General features: G+C 45.8%; 1 protein-coding gene across 1 annotated transcript in view; it reads right to left on the reverse strand.

The window, feature by feature from the left end:
- The window catches only part of LOC124553609 (homeobox protein prospero-like), a 59,560-nt gene that overhangs the window by 16,224 nt on the left and 22,449 nt on the right, over window positions 1-20,887 (reverse strand). Inside the window, exon 8 of the mRNA XM_047127502.1 lies at window positions 19,469-19,630. Within this exon, the coding sequence (XP_046983458.1) occupies window positions 19,469-19,630 (162 nt within the window). The remainder of the gene's footprint in view (window positions 1-19,468; window positions 19,631-20,887) is intronic.

The following is a 20,887-nucleotide window of genomic DNA, read 5'->3' on the forward strand; positions in this document are numbered from 1 at the left end:
ATTGATCTTCGAAGTGCAGTTAATGTGATGGCCTTCCGTGACACTGGAGGCGACCTTGATCTGTGTCTCCACCTCTACCACTTTCCCCATTACGTGCTGACAGGCTGAGTTGGTGTATATGGTTGAAAAACACCTTAATCACCACAGCATTGGTGATTCAGTCGGCAGGAGAAACAGTGATAACGTATTTTTAAAACTAGAGCGCAATGTAAATTACATAATTTATTAATATGAGTGGGTTGCCCCGAAATACGGCATTTACAGATATTAAAATAGGCAGAGTACGATATTTATCAGTGGCATCAGCTGGTGAGCCTGGTCGGCAAAAATTTGTTTTGTTTTGTTTCAACGCCACACACCAGCTGATACTAATGGTTCTACTTCGTAGATTTTAAGAAACGAAGATGAGCTATTTCAGCTTAAAATAGTCATATGAATAGGTTGCATGATAGCCGGCCGCGGTGGCCGAGCGGTTCTAGACGCTTCAGTCGGGAACCGCGCGACTGATACGGTCGCAGGTTCGAATCCTGTCTCGGGCATGGATGTGTGTGATGTTCTTAGGTTAGTTAGGTTTAAGTTGTTCTAAGGTTCTAGGGGATGATGACCTCCGATGTTAAGTCCCATAGTGCTCAGAACCATTTGAACCATTTTTTATGTTACATGATATGGCCTGCTCTTTGTTTAGAAAAACATATTTGCCGTCTCCTCGTCAGCAGCCTCGTCCTCCGTATATCTGGATATACATCCTGGAATATAATTCACGCAGTGTCTGTTCACAGCTGAATAAAGTTTACTTTATGAAGGCGACAATATTTAGGTCGTCTTCACATGGCAGTATTCGGGATGGAGTCCAAACAGAATTCTGACTTCATGTGGTCTCTGCGCCATTGTTTAGACTACGAAACAAGTAGAGGCAGCTGTCTGTATTAGGACTAGCAACGAAAGGAGTTAGCAGAAAAGTGAAACTGTATGTGTTTCTCTGTTCTGAAGACAGAAACGCCAGTCTACACTTGTTCGGGGTATTCAGTCGACAAAGTACTTGGCCAGCTACCCTGCGACGTTATTACTGAAATCGATCGTCACACAAAGGATGGAATCGAGCTTTTCCTTATTTATCAAATGCAAATGACGACTTTAATGCCATATCTGGGAGATACACATGAATATACGCTTAATTACCGTGCAGATCACATTTTACTAACTCTTGGTTCGTTTGTGACATGTTTGTGACGAGATAGACTTCCATTACATTTACGCCTTAAGGAGCGCGGCAGCGTTGTCTAGCAGACAGCTGACGCCGGCTGGCGAACGCAGCATTTGCGGCAGCGCCGGCAGTTCTGCAGAACGAGGTGAGGCGTTTTCGCAAAGGAGCCTTGGGGGCGAGAGCGGTGCCTGGCACGCATTGTGCTGCCCGCCGTACGCACGCGACTCACACCGGGACACGCCCACGCAGTGCGTGGCAACTGCGGCACGCACACTGAGGTCAGTGTACCAGTTACCCGCCGTCGGGCCTCCATCTCTCTGCGTCAAATTAGTTCATCTAAACGCTCTCTTTCTGTGGCCACGTATTTCTCTGTCTACAGTCAGATGTGTTCAGGTAGAACATTAGCAACGCGCATCATATCCCTAGTTGAAATCAGGCGGGGAAGGCCTTGTTATTATTACGTTACTCACGTAACCTAAACAACGGTACTCTTTTAATTTGTCACAGACTTCTTACTTTGAGAATGAACAGCGTCCACCTCAGTTACGACCTCGCCATATAACATTTTAGTCGAGCTGAGTCCAGTCTGACCATTCTACGTCATGATTTCCAATGTTACACCCGAGCGAGGTGGCGCAGCGGTAAAACACTGGATTCGCATTAGGGAAGACGGTGGTTAGAATCCTCTTCCGGCTATCCAGTTTTGAAGTTTTCATTTATTTCCCAAAATTACATAAGACAGAGGCCGGAGTGTACACGACTGGTTACCTTCGCTCTCCATCACCAATTCAAATTTGTTTTCTTTCTCTAAAGACACCTTCGTCGACGGGACGTTAAATCTTTTCTGCCTTCCTTTCCAGTGCTCCCAACAGATTCTGAGAGCGCTCTCTTCACAAGACTGATTTCTTCGATCATTCTTGTGGAAATTGTTATGAGTTACGTTGTGCAGATTAGTTCATTGTTTCCCGTACAGTATTCAGGTTATTATTTCTGTCTAAAAGTACAAAATGATGTTCCACAAATAGTAATGATCTTCGGAAGCAACTTTTCAAGTGGTTTCCTCGTTATTTTTGCTCTTGTCACGAGAAATTTATGCACTATAACTTTCGATCCACGTGTCTATTTTGCATTCGACAGATCTGTCACGTAATAGGCAGAAATGAGTCTGTAAATTGTAACACTTATTCGGATCAGTCATTGGTAAAGCACTGGTCACGAGAGCAGAGGATTTAGTTTCGAGAGCCGGCTAGACACACGGTATTGATCCACCTCTAAAATTTCACTTTAGTGCTCAGTGTTCTTCTCTGCAGATCTGTCAGCAGCCCTTTCCTGATTATTATTGAATCACAAATTTCGCAACGTCTGCGTGAATACTATTCCAGCAAATACATCACGGAAACGTATCGTGCCGTGATGGCGAATTGTCACACCCTAGTCAAAAGTTACCTGCCTACTCTGTCGCCAGCCCACTGTTTTAATAAACAAAAGATGAAAATAGAAAGAGATACATTCAAGTGGTTAACGGCACGGGACTAACAGTTCGACTTTGACACTTTTGGAAAAGTTTTCTGCTAATTTAGCAGCGTATTTGTTAAAGCAGGTCTTTGTGTGCGCACAGAAGACTGAGTTGACTCAAATACAAATAAGTGAGACCATAATCCCGCAGCTCTACGTCTCTTTCTCAGAGAGATTTAGTTCCTCCAATGATAGATACCAAACCAGACAACAATTTTCCTTTATCGAACTCTATAAATTGTCAGGTTTACCGATTCCTCCCAGTTCATGTCCGCTCATTGTCGATCCTTTGAAAAATTTCGTTTCCAAGTATTACGGTGTCTTTTTCTATATGCATCAGTTGGTTTCCAAGACGGTGCCGATTCGCCATCTTTCAGCAACGATTTTACGGGAGCTGAGTAGACCATTTCTTCTCTGCACTTCATCATTTGAAACGCGATCGGGATAGCTGAATTTCAAAATTCGCCTCAGGCATCATTTAAGGAAAACATTGAGCTTACTTCTATACGGTAATCGGTAGGATGACAGAGGAGTACAGCCAAAGCTGTTTGGATGGGCTTCCCCAATGGACTGCAATCGTTGGAAGACTTTACAACCTTTTCCAATTCTGCCGGTGATGTCTACATCTAAGTCCCGTTATCAAAGACAAGACTGTCTAAAAACGTACCATTTGTGGTAATCATTACACCACGTAGGTGAACGTTTGACTCAAAGACAGCAATAAGTAAGACCACAATCACGCAACTCTACCCGACCTTGTCTAGAAACGAGGTATCAAAAAACACACACACCTTAACTGGTCACCAGCAACCCAGGTCAGTAACAAATTGTGATTATCACATCGTCCCCTAGATGAAAACTTGACCCAAAAAAAAAACCGATAAGACCATAATTACGCAACTCTCCCTGCCCTCACTAAGAAACAGGTACTGAAAGACGTGCGTGAGTACAAACCCAAACACACATGCTACATGTGCCAACCCTCGCTGACGCAGACACGCGAAACACCAATACAGCGCCTCGTTCAGATGGACAGCGTGACTCGCGGTGCTTCCGGCGAGCTCCCAGCAGACGTGGAGTGTTGGCTCGACAACTAAGGGCCGCCGCCCACCGCAGACGGCACTGCCCTCGACCATCGCGTGACCTCTCCCACTAGAGGGCAGCAGAAGCGTCGCCACAGCCCAAAGACGCTCCGTGTTTTTCCCCTGGAAGCGGCGGGGCGTTGTCTGCGCGCACGCTATCTGCGGACACTTGCTTCATTAGCGTAATGAAAGTGATTAACACGAGGCCGCAAGGCGCCTCCGGACGCCCGTTTCGGGTCTCGCCGCGGACGGAAGGGGAAACGCGATATTGCGGGGAGTCGGGTGTCACAAGGCGCTTCTTCAGGCCTCTTGCCGTCTCCCGCTCTGCGACTATATTTTCACCAAAAAGGTACGTATGTCGTTAATGTCGCGACTTCTAAAGTTGCTGTTAAGTACATACACGGGACACTGTCACATTAATATGGTCTCGTCATATATCTACAGCGAGTAGCTCAAGACCATGTGATCTGCACTGGCGCAAGTAGTATGACAAAGCGATTACAAGTTTCCTGTACGCATTCCGATGGCAGCCATTACGACGAAAGAAAGCTGAACCAGTGTTGTCTTAAAGGGTCGTCCTGTGCTTTCTATGCATAGGGTTTGTATACCGTCTGCGAGTTTCTGGGAAGTATTTGTGGCAGCCTTGAGAATAGTCGGCAGGACTCCGCACAACCGGGAGCACCTCCAAGGATGTCCAACATAGCTTTGGACGAAGCGTCGGGGATAGAGGAGTTCCATGGACCACTGCCATACAACCCGGAAGAATTCTCGGCAGCTGAAGCATCAGGTCGTTTTCACGACACCTCAGTGTTCCCCACCTGTTTTGCACTGGCGGGTCTGCCTCTCGTAACATCCAATGATCAGTTCCGGATTACTTAGGCAGGGTTTGTAAACCGTCTCCGAGTTTCTGGGAAGTATTTGTGGCAGCCTTGAGAATAGTCTTAATGGTAAGTAAGAAGCTCAAGCTGCATTAACCTTACAACTGAGAGACTATACCACTGCGCAATACGTTAATATGCCGCAGTGTATCAATTCAAGGATGAAACAAGCAAGTGAGTAACAAGTTTCTTTTCGTCAGCAACAGGTCAACAAACCCTGTTTCTAACAGGCTCTGAGGCAGTTCGATGGTATATACACCAAAGCTAAGGCTTGAGCGTCGTCGGAAAATATTAGATTTTCGATGACAATACCGAAATTGGACTGCTATCGTCGATTTGTCGTCAAGACGTTCGTCGCAACATTTCTGGGACACCCTGTCATCCTACCGCATGGATGACGTCTCCAGACATGGGTTCCTATCTCGATTTGTTCTTCAAGACACCCTCTACAGCCTCTCAAAGTTTGTCGCAATATTTCTGGGACACCCCCTTTATTATCTCATCTTGTAGCTTAAACCTATTTTCGTGTGAATTTGCACCATTCTACTTTGTCGAACAGTTTTCCCCGGTCGACAGATCCTACGAACGTTTCACGATTCTTCGTAAGTCTTGCTTCCACTATCAAGTGCGACGTCATAACAGCCTCTCTGGTGCCTTTTCTTTTCCTGAACGCAAGCTGATCGTCACCTAATAGACCCATAGTTTTCGTTTCCATTCTTTTCTACGTCATCCTTGCCAGCAACTTCAACAAATGAGTTGCTGAGCTGACTGCGCAATAACTCTCGCACTTATCTGCCCTAGAAGTGAAGTCTATTCCAGTGAAAATGCTGAATGGTAGTATGAACGCTGAATAAATTTTTAGCCACCAAGATCGCTAAAAATCAGTTATTCACATATTACTAGTTTCGGCAAGTCGCTGTTGGCATCTTAGAATCTGCGAAAGGTGAGACCGAAAATGCTAGGATGCAGTAACTAACATAACAGCAGAGATAATTATAACCAACATTTGCAATACACGGAATAATAACATACCTATTTTTAAATCACTACAAAAATGTTCAAATGTGTGTGAAATCTTATGGGACTTAACTGCTAAGGTCATCAGTCCCTAAGCTTAAACACTACTTAACCTAAATTATCCTAAGGACAAACACACACACCCATCCCCGAGGGAGGATTCGAACCTCCGCCGGGACCAGCCGCACAGTCCATGACTGCAGCGCCTTTGACCGCTCGGCAAATCACTACACAATTTTCTGTTTCAGTACAGAAACTGGTGCCATACGGTGTATGTTAATGTTGGTATCCTGAAATGTACTAGAAGTCGGCATGTCAGTTTTGAAATAACAGCCATGTACACACATTTAAAATTGACATGCCGACTTCTAGCATAGCTCACGATACCAACAAGAATATACATTGTGAAGAACCATTTACTGTATAGAAAGAGAAGTTCGTGTAATTATGTAGCCGGCCGGAGTCGCCGAGCGGTTCTAGGCCCTACAGTCTGGAGCCGCGTGACCGCTACGGTCGCAGGTTCGAATCGTGCCTCGGGCATGGATGTGTGTGATGTCCTTAGGTTAGTTAGGTTTAAGTATTCTACGTTCTAGGGGACTGATGACCTCAGCAGTTAAGTCCCGTCCCACAGCGCTCAGAGCCATTTGAACAATTTTTTTTGTAATGATGTAAACACGGGCATGTTCTTATTCAAAGTATTGCGACTCTTGGATATAATTATGATTGCTATTATGTTAGTTGCTGTATCCCAGCATTTGTGGTCCCATCCTTTGCGGATCCGAAGGTGGCAACTGAGAATTGCTCAAACCGGTAATCTGTGGTAATAAATAATTTTAGCGATCTTGGCGATTGGCTCGCTGACGATGTCTGGAATGTATAGTGACTGGTAGCTTAGACGGCGTTTGGGAGGTATACCTATGACGTAAACTGCCAAATTGCCACGCAGACCACTGCCAGTCTCTGCCTTTAAACACGTGTCGGTTCTCAACTCTACAGGGAGCAGCGTTTGTCACGGTGGCCTATCTCGCAAATTAGGGCGACGATTGGCGCCGGCAGCGGAGGAGACGCCAGCGAGACGGCGCCGCTGGGCGTTTCTGCAGTCGGAGGCGGACGCTCGGGGCGGGGCCGACGGGAAGGGCCGTCCCGGCGCGCTGCGTCGGCGTCGGCGTCGGCGCCGTCGGCGTCCGCTGGCCGTGATGGATGTTTTACAAACTGCGCCAAGGCTGCGGCCGGGCGCCGCGCTCGCGCGCCGCGCTAATTTAATGGACTACTTAATAAAGACTAACTCGATTAAGACGGCCCGCCGGTGTCGAGTTGCGGCCGGCCGGCCGCGTCCTCCCGTCTGCGCCGTATCCGCGGGGCCGCCCCCGCCGCCCCCGCCAGACGGCGATTAGGTCGGCCACCGCCGCTGCCGCAGCGCCGTCACGCTAATCAGTTCGCGTTATTTAATGTTTCCGGCCGTCCGCTGTAGTGTGCGGAACGCCCCCCTCCTGCAGGCGGTGCGTCGCGCGAGGCGCCTTTCGTGGGAAATACGGCGGTCTTGTCTCATCACACTACTATCGATTGTTGCCTGATTTCTTCCCAGTGAAATGTTTTGACGTTGGCTTAAATGGCTCTAAGCACTATCGGACTTAACATCTGAGGTCATCAGTCTCCTAGACTTAGAACTACGTAGCCCTAACTAACCTAAGGACATCACACACATCCATGCCCGAGGCAGGATTCGAACCTGCGACCGTAGCAGCCACGTGGTTCCGCACTGTAGCGGCCATTTTGACATTTTAATGCCCCTATTACACGAGCCACTTCGTTGTCTCACTCACCTACAGTGTAACTCATAAGAACGACTGCGTGAAAACTACAAAGTATAAAGAAAAATTATACATATAAGTAGACGTTCATCTCTTTAAATTCACACTGGACTCGCATTCGGGAGCACGATGGTTCAATCCCGCGTCCGGCCTACCTGATTTAGGTTTTCCGTGATTTCCCTAAATCGCTCCAGGCAAATGCCTGGATGGTTCCTATGATAGGGCGCGGCCGCCTTCCTACCCCGTCCTTCCCTGATCCGACGAAACCGATGTCCTCGCAGTTTCGTCTCTTCCCACAGACACCCCAACCAACCCCCCCCCCCCCCCACCCACGTCCGTACGCTGTGGCGTAGTTACAAAAAAATGGTTCAAATGGTTCTGAGCAGTATGGGACTTAACATCTGAGGTCTTTAGTCCCCTAGAACTTAGAACTACTTAAACCTAACTAACCTAAGGACATCACACACATCCATGCCCGAGGCAGGATTCGAACGTGCGAGCGTAGCGGTCACGCGGTTCCAGACTGAAGCGCCTAGAACCGCTCGCCCACACCGGTCGGCGGCGTAGTTACAGAGCCCACCACTAGAGGGCAAGCGTGTCAGACAATGAAGACAGATCATCTGCTCCGTGTTGTTGCACTTGCAGGCAGGCAGCCAAATGAACAGATTTCTTAAGTAAACTTTTGTCTTGGCGCCTTGCTGAGCGGCAATAGTAGCGGCAGCACTAATGAATCCCGCGCTTACTCTGACTTCTCCACGTCTCAAGCTGTCTCCATACTGAGCTCCTGTAAAGTGAATTAAAAATTGCAGGAGATGCACTATCCGCTGATATCCGCCTCTTTTCTGCATGCCTTCCAACTTCCACGCAGACACCTCCTGAAGCCCTGGAGATACTTATGAATTACCATGTATAAGGGGCAGTCAAACGAAAACCGAACACCCGCCATAACGGGACCATGGAATATTTCCACTCAAAAGTAACCACCGCATGCGTTAACATATTTATCCCCTCAGGAGACGAGACGATCGATTCCTGTATCGTAGAACGCGTCGGCCGCTGATGCCTTCACAACCGCACCCACTCTCTCAGGATGATGTCTCCCACTTGCTGCAAGTCTCATAGATTTGCTGTTGATGAAAAAATAGACGCCCTAAAGGGAATGACTCCGGCTAGCGAGAAAGCGAACATTCAAGACACATAGGAATTAAAGACAATAGCTGCCGGTGGGCAATGATTTATTTGTGTATCACCGGGGAAATTTGAAAATTTTCAACTTTCCCCACTGACATAAATTAACGTCTAACGACAGCCGTCGTCTTTAATTCCTTTGTGTCTTCATCCATATTGTCTGCAGGGTCCAAATGGTGTCTGTTCTTTCGGCCATGGCTGAAATAATAGCCCACTGGTGCTCAGAAAATGTGTGAAATGCTTGTAGGGATCTTAAAGGGCAGATTGTACTGAGACATAAATATTAAGAAAAAAATTCGATACGTTGCTCCGTTTCCGAGTTATTTAGCATAGAATTTAGCAAATCGGGGCGTCGCGCGCTCACATTCAAGCGGCCTAGCAGGGGCGGTGTTGCCCAACGAGTGCTTTGTCTCGTTAGCTGAAACTTGAATTTACGCGCGCGACGATCTGATTGGCTAACTTCAATGCTAAATAACTCGGAAACGGCGCAACGTACCGAATTTTTTTCGTAACATTTATATCTCAGTACAACCTACCCTGCAACATCCCTACAAGCGTTTCTGACATTTTCTGACCAATGGCGATGACGACCTACGATCTCTTCAGTGGACGTACACACCAAGCACGAACTCTTAAAGGAATCTGCGAGACGCCGCCAGTAATGAGCCTAACGAACCGGGACACTACATCAGTAATGTGTGGCGTAAGTTAAGAATTTGGGCACGACGGGAGGCCTGCTAGCATAGCCCGTGCGGCTGTGGTGACATGTCAGAAAGAACAGACACCACGTATATATATAAAGGGAACACTGTTTGTACTTGCTAAGCCCAGCTGGGAGGTCGTGGATGTGTGCGGGCCTCCTGCCTCAGAACCCGGTATGGCCGCTCCTAGCGGGCGTACACGTGCAACGTCCGGAGGAACGAACAGGTTGGGCCGCCGGCAGTTGTGTGCCTTACGCGCTAGGCGTTACGCACGGCACATACGCACTACTTATCTCGGGAGGCGCGGTGCAGCGGCACAGCGGCCGGATCGTTAAAAAACGGCCCCCAGGGAAGGAGCAGCAGGGGTGGGCGGCGGGGCACGTGGGCGGCAGCTCCTGGGGTGGGGGCTGCTTCTGCCACTCGCTCCTCGAAAAATAAAAATAACTGCGAAAAAACTCGACATAAACAGGACGTGAGTGAGCGGATTGATCCGCGGCCCGCCCCCCTCTGCAGCCCCCCTGTGGCCGCGCTTACCTCCTACCCCCCCTCTTTCCCGCCCCCCTCTGCGGCCCCACCCTCGCTCCCTCGCGGCCGCAAGTGCCCCCTCCTACGCTGCCGCGTGTTTCTCTGTCTCCCGCCACACAGCAGAATTACCAAGTCAGGAGTCACTTAATTAAAAATTACTTAATTACGGTCTTGGCTCTAATTAGTGAACATGCCTCTTTTTTCCGGTTCTGTCCCTTGACGTTCACGCTCTTTATCTTTGTCGCTCTCCCTCGGCGCTCAGGCGTTTTTCTCCGTCTCCGTCTTGCCTTTGCTTCCCCCTCCTCAAGCGCTCCCCCCCCCCCCCGCCACACCCCCTCCCTCTCCATGCGTGCGTAATTGCTATTCTTAACCTATCCTAATTACTATTCATTATTTCAAGGTGCGGCGTTCGTACGGCGAGCATGTGAGGTGAGGAGTCCGGGCGTGTGTGCGCCCGCGCCCGCACCCTCCTCTGGCTCAAATTGTTGCTCACCTCCGCAACCCTTTACGTTCGCGGCCTCTCGTTCTACTTTTATTTTCTTTTTTGAGGCGGGAAAGACAAAACAGAAGGAGGAAAAGGACCGCAGCGCGTGTATCTAAACTGGGGAAGAAACCCGGCGAAGCTCATAATGGCCGCGCCTTCTCTTAAGGGAAATGACTTCCTCGTAACAGTTTAATGTCGAATTTCGAAAAAAAAAGGAAAGGACGCCAGTGCTACAGTCACAGGCCCCCCGGTGCACTCACCGTGAATTAGTGTGTGTGTGTGTGTGTGTGTGTGTGTGTGTGTGTGTGTGTGTGTGCCCGTGAATTAGTGTGTGTGTGTTTGTGTGTGTGTGTGTGTGTGTGTCTGCGTTGGGCGTCGCGCACCACACGCAACAAAACCATCACCGCGGCTGTGTTGAATGCCCCGTTCCTTGATTCCCGGTCGCGCATCTTTGGTCACGAGCGCGCACGGGGGTGCTAATTCGAATCGCGAAGAGGAGATTTTTTTTTTCAGTGCGGGAAGGGAAACTCAGCATAGCTTGCCTTCCCTACTTGCAGCATGGCGTTCTCCTTTCTCCGTGGACGGTCGCAACGAGATGACACAAGATGACAATAGCGGATTAGCTGAAATCGTTGGTGGATTTGAGAGGTAATTTGTATAACAGAAGATCCAGGTGTTGTCCCGTAATTTACAGGACATTTTACACGTTAATTGTTTTCTAATCCTACAGTCTGTTGATACTTTTCGATACCTGTCATCAGAAGAACCATATCAGAACTATTACACGAAACGAACAGTAGAGCCGGCCAGGGTGGCCGAGCGTTCTAGGCGTTACAGTCTGGAACCGCGTGACCACTACGGTCGCAGGTTCGAATCCTGCCTCGGGCATGGATGTGTGTGATGTCCTTAGGTTGGTTAGGTTTAAGTAATTCTAAGTCCTATGGGACTGATGACCTCGGAAGTTAAGTCCCATAGTGCTCACAGCCAATTTTGAACAGTAAACTATGATGCTTTATGCTTCGGTAAAGTAGTTTCGATAGGTGTTTACAGTATGTGAACGAGGGAAATGTGCAGTCATCGTCATTTTGTTGCTACTGTTGTATTCTCCGTCGAGACTAAGAGTTATGGATGTTACATAAAGCACGATCTAGACTTAAGATAATAGAGTGGGGGGGGGGGGGGGGGAGCGGTGTCTATGGAAAGCCTTATACCGATTAAGAAAGCCACGAGAATAAAAGGAGGAGCTATGCAGGGTAGCGACGTAAATATCACAGTATGAAACATCGCACATACTTCTCTGTATAAAAAAGTGGTAATAGAATTATGCATCAGCGCAGATCCCATTAATGCGACATCTGCCAACTGAAGTGGAGAAGTACTTTTTATTAACAGACGAACCATTAAACAACCGCCTGTTCACTGCCCTTTGGAAGGGCACTGGTACCACGAAGCCTTGGTTAGAACCCCGTCGCAGCGATATGAAGACTAGTTTGGTACAAACTACGAACGTCACTGATTAAGTGCCTATACCAGCTGCTATGGAATCAGCAGACACCAATAAAGCACTTACTTTAAGAAGTGACAGTCGTACATGCACGACCATTCTTCTGAGAATGAAATCCGGATGTGTCAGCAAAAGACTCGGCAATTTACCAGTTCCTTTCGAAATGATTGACAGTAACAGTTCCATCAGTTCGTACATTCTTGAAATTACTAGTAGCAAAGCTTCAAACACAAAGCACTTAATCATTATTTCGTGTCTTATAGTGTATTGGGTCCTTTGGCAGTCAGTCCCAGTCGCCGACGTGAATACTGGACCTTTTCAGAACTATCTAAAAAGCAAAGTCAATGAAAAATCCAACCGTTTTAGTTTCCATAAAAAGGGCTAAGTCGGCTACCAGATGTTAAAATGTTTGCTGCATTGGACTGTTCGCTCATTTTTTGGAAAAAAAACATATTCGTGCCCTCAGTTGTGCAGTTTTATGTTTATTCTTCACCGGTTTCTGTTGTCACAGTCATATTCAAGTAGAAAAACATTGTACATCAATGGATCGACAATACATTTCTGTTATATATATGAGCCATAAAAATGACTTGGCACAGTTATAGTTGTGCACATTTGGTGATAAAGAAAAACACAACTGTAATTGTGCCAGAGGACAGAGTGTTTGTATGGACTGTTTTAAGAAAGACTAATATCGCAGTTATGTATGTTCTAAATCTGTATGATGGAAATGAGTGACTGATCCATTGATGTGCGATATTTTTCTCCTTGAAGATGATCGTAACAATCGATACCGGTAGAGAATAAAGAAAAAACTGCACAGCTGATGGCGTAAAATGCTTTTCTTCAAGTTGTTTTACAGATGTACACGATAACCTAGGAAAATCTCTGTTACCTCATTGTTAGATATTATGATTGATTATGGTATGTCCATTACTTATTTCTTGTCCATAAATAGATTCTTATTATGTACTCCAGCTGCTAGTAATTCTATGGTTATAAGTTATTAGAATGTTGGAATCTAATTTTTGTCTGCAGCATGCACAGATCCTGATGTGAATATGTTGCCTGACAGACTGACGTTGTTTCACGAGTGGAAAAACTTTCTTACACATAATTTGTCGATAGTTCTATATGTGCTTTATGAATCGTGTGGTACAAACAATTGCGACGTCTTCTGCATAACATCATACGTCACGCCAGGGGAGTCAGATTAGTCCATCACCAATCAATTCGGTAGGAGGCATTTAGCCACTTTTTGGGCTCCCTAGCAGCACATCAGAGCACAATTACATTCGCATCAGACGCTAGACAGGAAAGGGGAAACGTAAAAATTCTTCGTCTGTGGCACAGGTGGCACGTTCCTATGGCGCTGGGTGTCCTGTGGTGAGGTAGGACAACTCAGAGCCGCGTCACCGCGGCCTCCCCCGCATCTTGCGAGCAACAAGCGGGTAGACGCAGCCGCTAATGGGGAACTGTCGGTGGCGGAAATTGCCGCCTTCCGACACGCTACAGCAGCCCCTGCCCCACAGCAGATAAGCATCGCGGTCGGCCAGGCCCATACTGCGGCTGCGTGCTGAGACGCTCGCGCGACGGCTGCTGCTGCCGAGAGGAGCGAGGAAGGCTGTCGCTGCCTCACTGGAAGGCTGCGTTGGCCAAACGTCGGTGCCTTTCTACCACAAAACCCTGTGTCGAACCTAAGAGGTATACCACACTTGAAGATGATTTTCATTACGGCTGTGCCACGTCATACAATACGCAGAAAAGCTACCACGTCTCTGGACGAACATGTCTTCCATTTACAAATAAAAATCGAGCAATAAAAGCTAACCCATGGTGACTGCAGCCGAAAAGTACAAGTGTTAACCTACTTAAGCTGACCACGCGTGAAGGGTAACAGACCACTGTTACCAATACGCTCTGCTGTCTAATCTAAAACTGAAACTTTTTTTTATAAGCAACAAAATCAAAGTATACTGCAGAACACGCCCTACAGATCTCCAGGTATCAGTCGTCAAGCTGTATGAATAATGCCAGAAAAAGTAACGTAATTCCAAGGAGAGTGTCAATAAAGCTGTCACTGACACACAGAATGTTTGAGTAGCCAGATGCTAGTGACATTCAATCATAAAATCTAGTGTTGAATCTAAGAAGTATTCCACGCTTTGGGGTCATTTTTCTTACGACTGCTGGTAACGATGTAGCTAAGCGCAACCGGAAGTAAGGAAACCGAAAGTAGGACAACGAAAACGTGAAACAAGAACAGGGCAATCAATGAAACAGAAAATAGAACGAATAACTTACTCATACGATGCGCTTAAGCGTGTGTGATAAATCGACATAGGAATGAGGAAACTAAACAATGCACAGAAAGTGAATTCTTGGATAATTCATCATAAACTGCTTGTAATAAACGTACAGCTTGCCGCAGGTTAAAAATACCGCATCGGAAAACAAACCACAAGGCATTACATTCACTACTGTTACAACCACAGAAAAATGTCGGAATTCTGCACCATGTACACTCTGAAAATATGTTTTTCTACAGACGCCAGTAGCAATTACACAACAAACAGGACAAATGCTGTCCTCGCGTTCATAATTCGGCTGAGATTCACCGAATGCTACGATACAGGCAGAACAACATAAAGGACGTAATTCGAGTACACTGGAGGAGAAACTGGTATACGGTGTGAAAAAAGTTGGGCCAAGCAGCTTGCTCGATTCATCAGTCTTCAGTAGTAGTGAAGTGAAGAAACGATAAACAATTTATTTTTGTTTGTTTCTCATTTTATTTTGTCGGAGATTGATTGATAGGTTGGTTTAGCTGAAATAAACTGTTCTCTATATCCAGCTTATGACCCACATCTAATTCCGTGCTTTCTGCTCTTTCTCTTTATTTCCTAACTAAACTAATAACAGCGAGTTACGGATTGCGAAATGTTAAGGACTGCTTGGAACGGTATTACGTAACGATTCTTGAGCAGTACATCAAGTGACATTGAGGAGCAGGAAATAAGATCATGGATGGAGAAACGGTCGAATGGAAGAAGAGGCTAGTAAGAGAGAGAGAGAGAGAAAGAGAGAGGTAGGGAGGACGGAATCAGAGACATTATGCACTGCGTGTCGAGCCAGGATAGACAACTTTTAATTAATTATTTCGGGTAACGGCGTGCAAACAGAGTGCGCACCCGTGCTAAGGTAACTCGCCATTAAAACACGTACAAGGGTAAATACGGAGCAGGCCGATAAATGTTTCAGGCGGAACCGTGGAGTACGCCGGGCGGGGACGCGTCCACAAAGCACGGCCGACATCACGGAACACGACGGCGAGCTCCGGGCGAGCGCGGGGGCGGCGTGGTGGGGGTGGCGGGGGTGGTGGCTGGAGTCTGCGTAACTGATCGAGCAAGGCCGGCCTCAAAACGTCACACCAAAGAGGACAACCGCCCTTCTCTAGCACGGTCCCTTTTTCGATTGCGAGGCTCCGATTTAATGATTTATCCAAAATCCTGCAAAGTACGCTTACGGAGCTACAACGGTCGGTGTCACCCTGAAGACGACCACTATGGAATTGTACGTAGGATCGTTCAATTTGTAATATCACGCAGAGATTTCCTCGAAAAACTGACTCCGACACCGAAAAACAGTTCTCATACACTGTAACATGAAAACTGCCCTGTACGGTGGTGTACGACGAAAAACCTTTCGCCGATTCTTGGCCTGCCTTCACAGACTAACGACTGATACAGTCGCCAAGTCGGAACGCTGTGCATCTTACTTCGTGAGAACCTTTAAAACACGTTTACACCATATAAGTAAGGCCAAACTTACATTTGTGAAACCAGAATGCCTATATCCCATTGAATGTCTAATACTGTATTACAAGTTGAAGCCAAAAATTAGGAGTAAGGCACAATGTACAAAACAGTAACAGTAGGAACAAGGAAGAGGAGATTAATAATCTTGCGTCATTTACACAGAATGGATCTCAACAAATTAAATACCGAGATCCACAAACACTTTTGGCGAGGGCAGTCGACTACAAGCTCAAGAGACAAAGACGAGTTTAGAAAGGAACAATTGAACAGAAGAAGAAACAATAGACACGGGATAGCTTTAGAATAGAAATGTTACAAGTGGATGGGGACCAACGGGGGAAGGGTAAGTAAACAGGTTCAAAATGCACTGCGGACGGGAGAAAATCAACACAGAGAAAGGATGAAGGAATGCTCGAGGGAAAGGAAGAAAAACACAGAATATGAAGAACAGTGGAGACCCATACGAGAGGGAAAGAATGGACTAATATAACTCCATTTGTTTGTTGTCTCCCATCTGAAAAATGTTTTTCACCTTACAAGTGAAGTTCATTTCGTTCAGAAACCTTATTGACTGTTGTTCCTGTTAGATCAATGGCTAAAGACGAATGGAACACAAGAGATTTATTTGCGAGGAAAAGATCTTTCGCATAAATTTGTTATGACTAATCCACTTTGAATGTGTCAATAATCTCATTGAGCTAACACTGCAGCAGTAGATGCCTTAGAAAAACTTGGGCATACGGTACTTCTGTGGTACAAAATTATGATAGTGTTCTGTTTAGACCTGTTTAGCAGTCTGGTATGTCATCTACACGAATGTCGTATGCTAAAGGTATTGAGTTTGGAATTCCCCTCCCCTCTCTCCAGATGTTTTATCACTCATTGCCGTCATTTTGCTCACTACTGAAAACAGCAACGGATAATGTATTCCACAAGCAGTAAAAAACATAACAAAAATGTGTTGGGACTTTTAGACATGTGTGGCGGTAAGGGATGAATAGGTGATTAGTCCTGGTAACTGATTGAATGCGGAGAAGATAGCACGAGGAGAGTGAAGCAACAGATAGTTGATTTTAAGAGTAAGCAAAGAGGTTTTGTGTATGAATTTATGCTAACTGCTGTACCGATACTAGCGATTCTTTCTGTGACGATACACGGTTGTTAACATAAAGAAAGAGGGGCTTGCATTATGCTACACAGTATTGCAATTATAAATATACTTGTCGAAGGCCATTTTCAGAATATAACTGCAGACCTTCGCTATTTTTTGTACGGAAAAGGGTGCACAACTCGATGTTGAGATCAGTATCAAGATTAACGAATAATGTTTGGCGAGTAGCAACGATGCCTTACCTTATTTCCTGGAGTAGTTCACATATATAGCGTTCAATCCTACTTAATTTTCAAAGATGAAGGCATTTCAAAATGAGAGATTAAAGAGTTGTTAGTGAACAATTTTCAGTCACATGAAGAACAGTGATTCCTGAGGAAGGACGCAACAGTGGAACTGGAACGTCAAAAAACGCAAATATGAAACTGTGTACCTGGACGGGACTCCAAACTGAAACCACTGCCTTTAGCGTCCGTGGTTCGAGACTCGGTCCATACACAATTTTAATCTACCAGGAATCGGCTTACAGTCCACTGCAGAGTGAAATTTCATTCTGCAAACTCAGCAAACTTCATCCGGATGAACAACGGTCAGGAATGCGTGCAGCCTTAGCATATATCATTATTCGATATAAGGACTATGTGTAGTTTCCGAGGCCCCACATAGCCTGGGAGTTTCGGCAACGTCTTAGACGCGGATGTGACGAGTGGAGCCTACGTCGCAGGGGTGGCGAGCAGCGAGCAGCGAGCATCACGGCGCTGCGGGGCCTGGCGTGGCCCGGAGAGTTGTTGTAAGGAGGCTGCGCGAAGGGAGCAGCAAGTGCCGCGTGGAACCCATTCTGTAGATCCCTCCCCTCGCAATCGATAGCGCCGCGGAAATGGGCCGAGGGGAGCACATATTGCGAACGAGTCACATTTCTTACGCCGCGGTCTCGTGGCCGACAGCTGTGGCGAAAATTTTCTTCTTCTCACTCCGGCCAGGGAAATACCGATTACGGATCAACAGCACACAACACGGTGAAATTGAAAAGAGCTGAAGCTGAATTTTTCTACAGATTTTTCAGAGTAGTAGTGGTTTCTTGGAGAAATAGTTAGTTTCCCTTAAACGTGATTACATGTTTTGCCCTTTAATGTAATGGTCATGTTTTGATTCTTAGTGACTCGTCCGCTCGGTGGATGGATCAGTTTAGAATACAGTGAAGTCATCGGATATTGTTATTATTCGAAATTGTTTCCCCTTCTTCCATCTGAGGTGTCGAAAGTTGGAAAAAGGAAGCTGATAAGAGCGCTAGTGGGTTGCAGTTCCCTATGGAATGTTGGCACTTCGAGCAGTCAGATTTCACATGAAAACAACCATTGCAGATATGGAAATCGAACTACGAATCAGCTTAGTTACGATGACGGATGTGTAGTACAACAACCCTCGAGTTCCTCTTAGCTTTGTTAAACGTGCTGCAGTCACTTGAGTTAAGCAACCAGTGAAAATACGTCTTTGTTAGTCGGTTACTGTGTGTCACATTAGAAGCTATATCAGTATATGCAAATAGTACCAAGAGGCTTGTTGAACGAAATAACATTCACCTGTCTTCGGGAAGCCTTCATCCTTTATCAATTACAGGAAAAAATATTGACAAGATAGAATGTCTTCCCATCCATAGTCTTAACGATGTTTCGTAGTGGTGAACTTAAACAGTTGTGACTAATTAGTACAGTGGTCAGTAGATAGTGAAAATTATGTGGAATTTGAGTAGAAGCAGACATATACTGGTAGATAGAAGCTATGAGAGTGACCGTAAAACGCTCCTGGATAGTTGAACGGCAAGGGTCCGAGTTTGAACCCCTGGCTACACTCTGTTCTGATCTGTCATGAAGCTTTCTGGTCCTTCTTGTAGCTTTACTTCTAATCATAACACTCCGCAACATACCCTTACTGCAGTGTAAATTGTTTGTGAAGAGAAGCATGAATTGCGCGCACATTGAAGGTAACTTGCACCTCTGTTTAGTTGTATGGATTTTAAGAAAGAAGGCTCTGCTTTATTTTTTTCAAAGATTCAAACCAGGGACTTACTATCAGTCAAGTCAAAGATAGTAAATCATATATTTCGTATACTGTAAATATGTCAGTCGCTCATGTTGTAATATTACATGGCTGTAGGAACGTAAACCGAATAATTGGATACTTCCCATATATTTACTTGTTCATTAGCCCGTTTTGTGTACGAATACAGGCAATTACGTTGTAAAAATGAATATTTGAAGATTGTATTTAGTTTCAGCTCCATGGTAAGTACTATATTTTTCAGATTGGGGTGATGCGCTTAGAATTAAAAATTCAATTTATATCTGAATACATTCGTGTGCTTTGGACGCGATCTTAAGCTTAACACTAAATTTCGTGTATCGCCATGAAGAACCCCGTGATAAACGGACTGGAAAGGTCTCAGCTGGATGGTACAGCTGTCTCGTAAGTCAGCTACTAGGCATGTGGAGTCGGACGACCCTGCACGCTTAGCTGCCAACATTCACGTGACTTGAGGTCTGACCAACCGACCACGGGTTATTCCATGGTGCAACACGGGCCTTTACGCTAGTAGCGTGCTCTAGCTAGAAAAGTGCGGTTAGCTAGCTTACCTGAAGTTGGAGAACCACTTGACGAGCTGCGCCGTGTTGTTCTTGTTGAACTTGATGTCTGGGAAGTACATCTTGAGCACGGCCGAGCTGGGGTAGCGCACCCAGAAGAACATCAGCTTCGCCTTGCGCAGGTGCATCGGCGTCAACGTCGACGAGTTCACGCTGGTTAAGGAAATAACAACTGGACAATGACGGGCAGACCGTGGCACGCAGCTTCGCTCGCGCCCTCTATGCGAGGGCTACGTCAGCCTGGCACACTCCACACGCTCTCCCATGCTCTCCCACACACACACACAAATAACACAAATGGTGCACGTGCTTCCACCATTCTTTGTGTTCCTTAATATAGCTCTATGTTTGATTACATTGAATTGGTGCAGTCGTTCGATGATGAACTGTTCGGAGTAACTATTCAGACTTCCTCCCGGTCATAGTAGTTATGATAACGTCCATGTCACTTTTCTAAAAATGTCATGAGAATGTTAGGTATACAAACTACTGAGAACTATTTAATGCTTCTTATTACGAATACTTGTTTCTAAACGGCATTACTCCTCTATTCAAGAAGTGTGTCTAATACCAAAGGGTAAATATCATGCTGAAAGACCCTGAAATTGGCGAATGTGCGAAGCCAATAACAAATTATTGACAATTTCCCAAAACGTTTCTTGTATCTTGGCTAAACCTTAAACTCGAAGATACTGCAAGCGACTTCTAATCATGCTGCAGTTTTAAAGGTACACACCAATGAACTACTTCAATAATAATGTATCCAAAAATCATAGGAAAACCTGTATGACTACGCACTGCTTTCAATCCAATATCACAGTGTTTGCACGCCCTAAAGACTACCTGTTTCGCCATTGCAGTACTTTGACTGAAAAATGTGATTTAAATAAGAACAGAAAATTTTACTTTATGAATTTATAATCATTTCTACCAGTCGGCAGTTTGCTCAGAAACCAGACACAAGGAATGAGAAATAAGCCAGCAAGTGTCAAAAGTCCAACTAAGGCGCAGTAATCTTAACTGTTGCTTCTACTAGGAAGAGCAATAGAAAGTTATCAGTCCTGTATCAGCATGCAAGAAATTACCTACCTGACTTTGTTATTTTGCCTCACTTCGAACGATTACGTGAAAAAGACAGAGGTTAGATGGAGCCAATTCCCGTATTTAACACAAATTACCTTTAAGACTACTTCCAAGCCAATGGAACTGTCATAAAGAAAAGGAGTAGATAAACAGAGAAAGTGTCTGGCTTTTCTTCTTAAATTTCCGAAAAGTAATGAACTAGAATACATATGGCAGCCTCTTTCTCTCATTAACAGCATACTGTGCCATTACGCGTCAGTATAAAATGTGGTACAACCACTTCCGTACGAGTGTTGCAATATTGTGTAACGTAGAGGCAACTGAAAG

This window comes from Schistocerca americana, chromosome 1 (assembly GCF_021461395.2).
Source record: "Schistocerca americana isolate TAMUIC-IGC-003095 chromosome 1, iqSchAmer2.1, whole genome shotgun sequence".
NCBI lineage: Eukaryota > Metazoa > Arthropoda > Insecta > Orthoptera > Acrididae > Schistocerca > Schistocerca americana.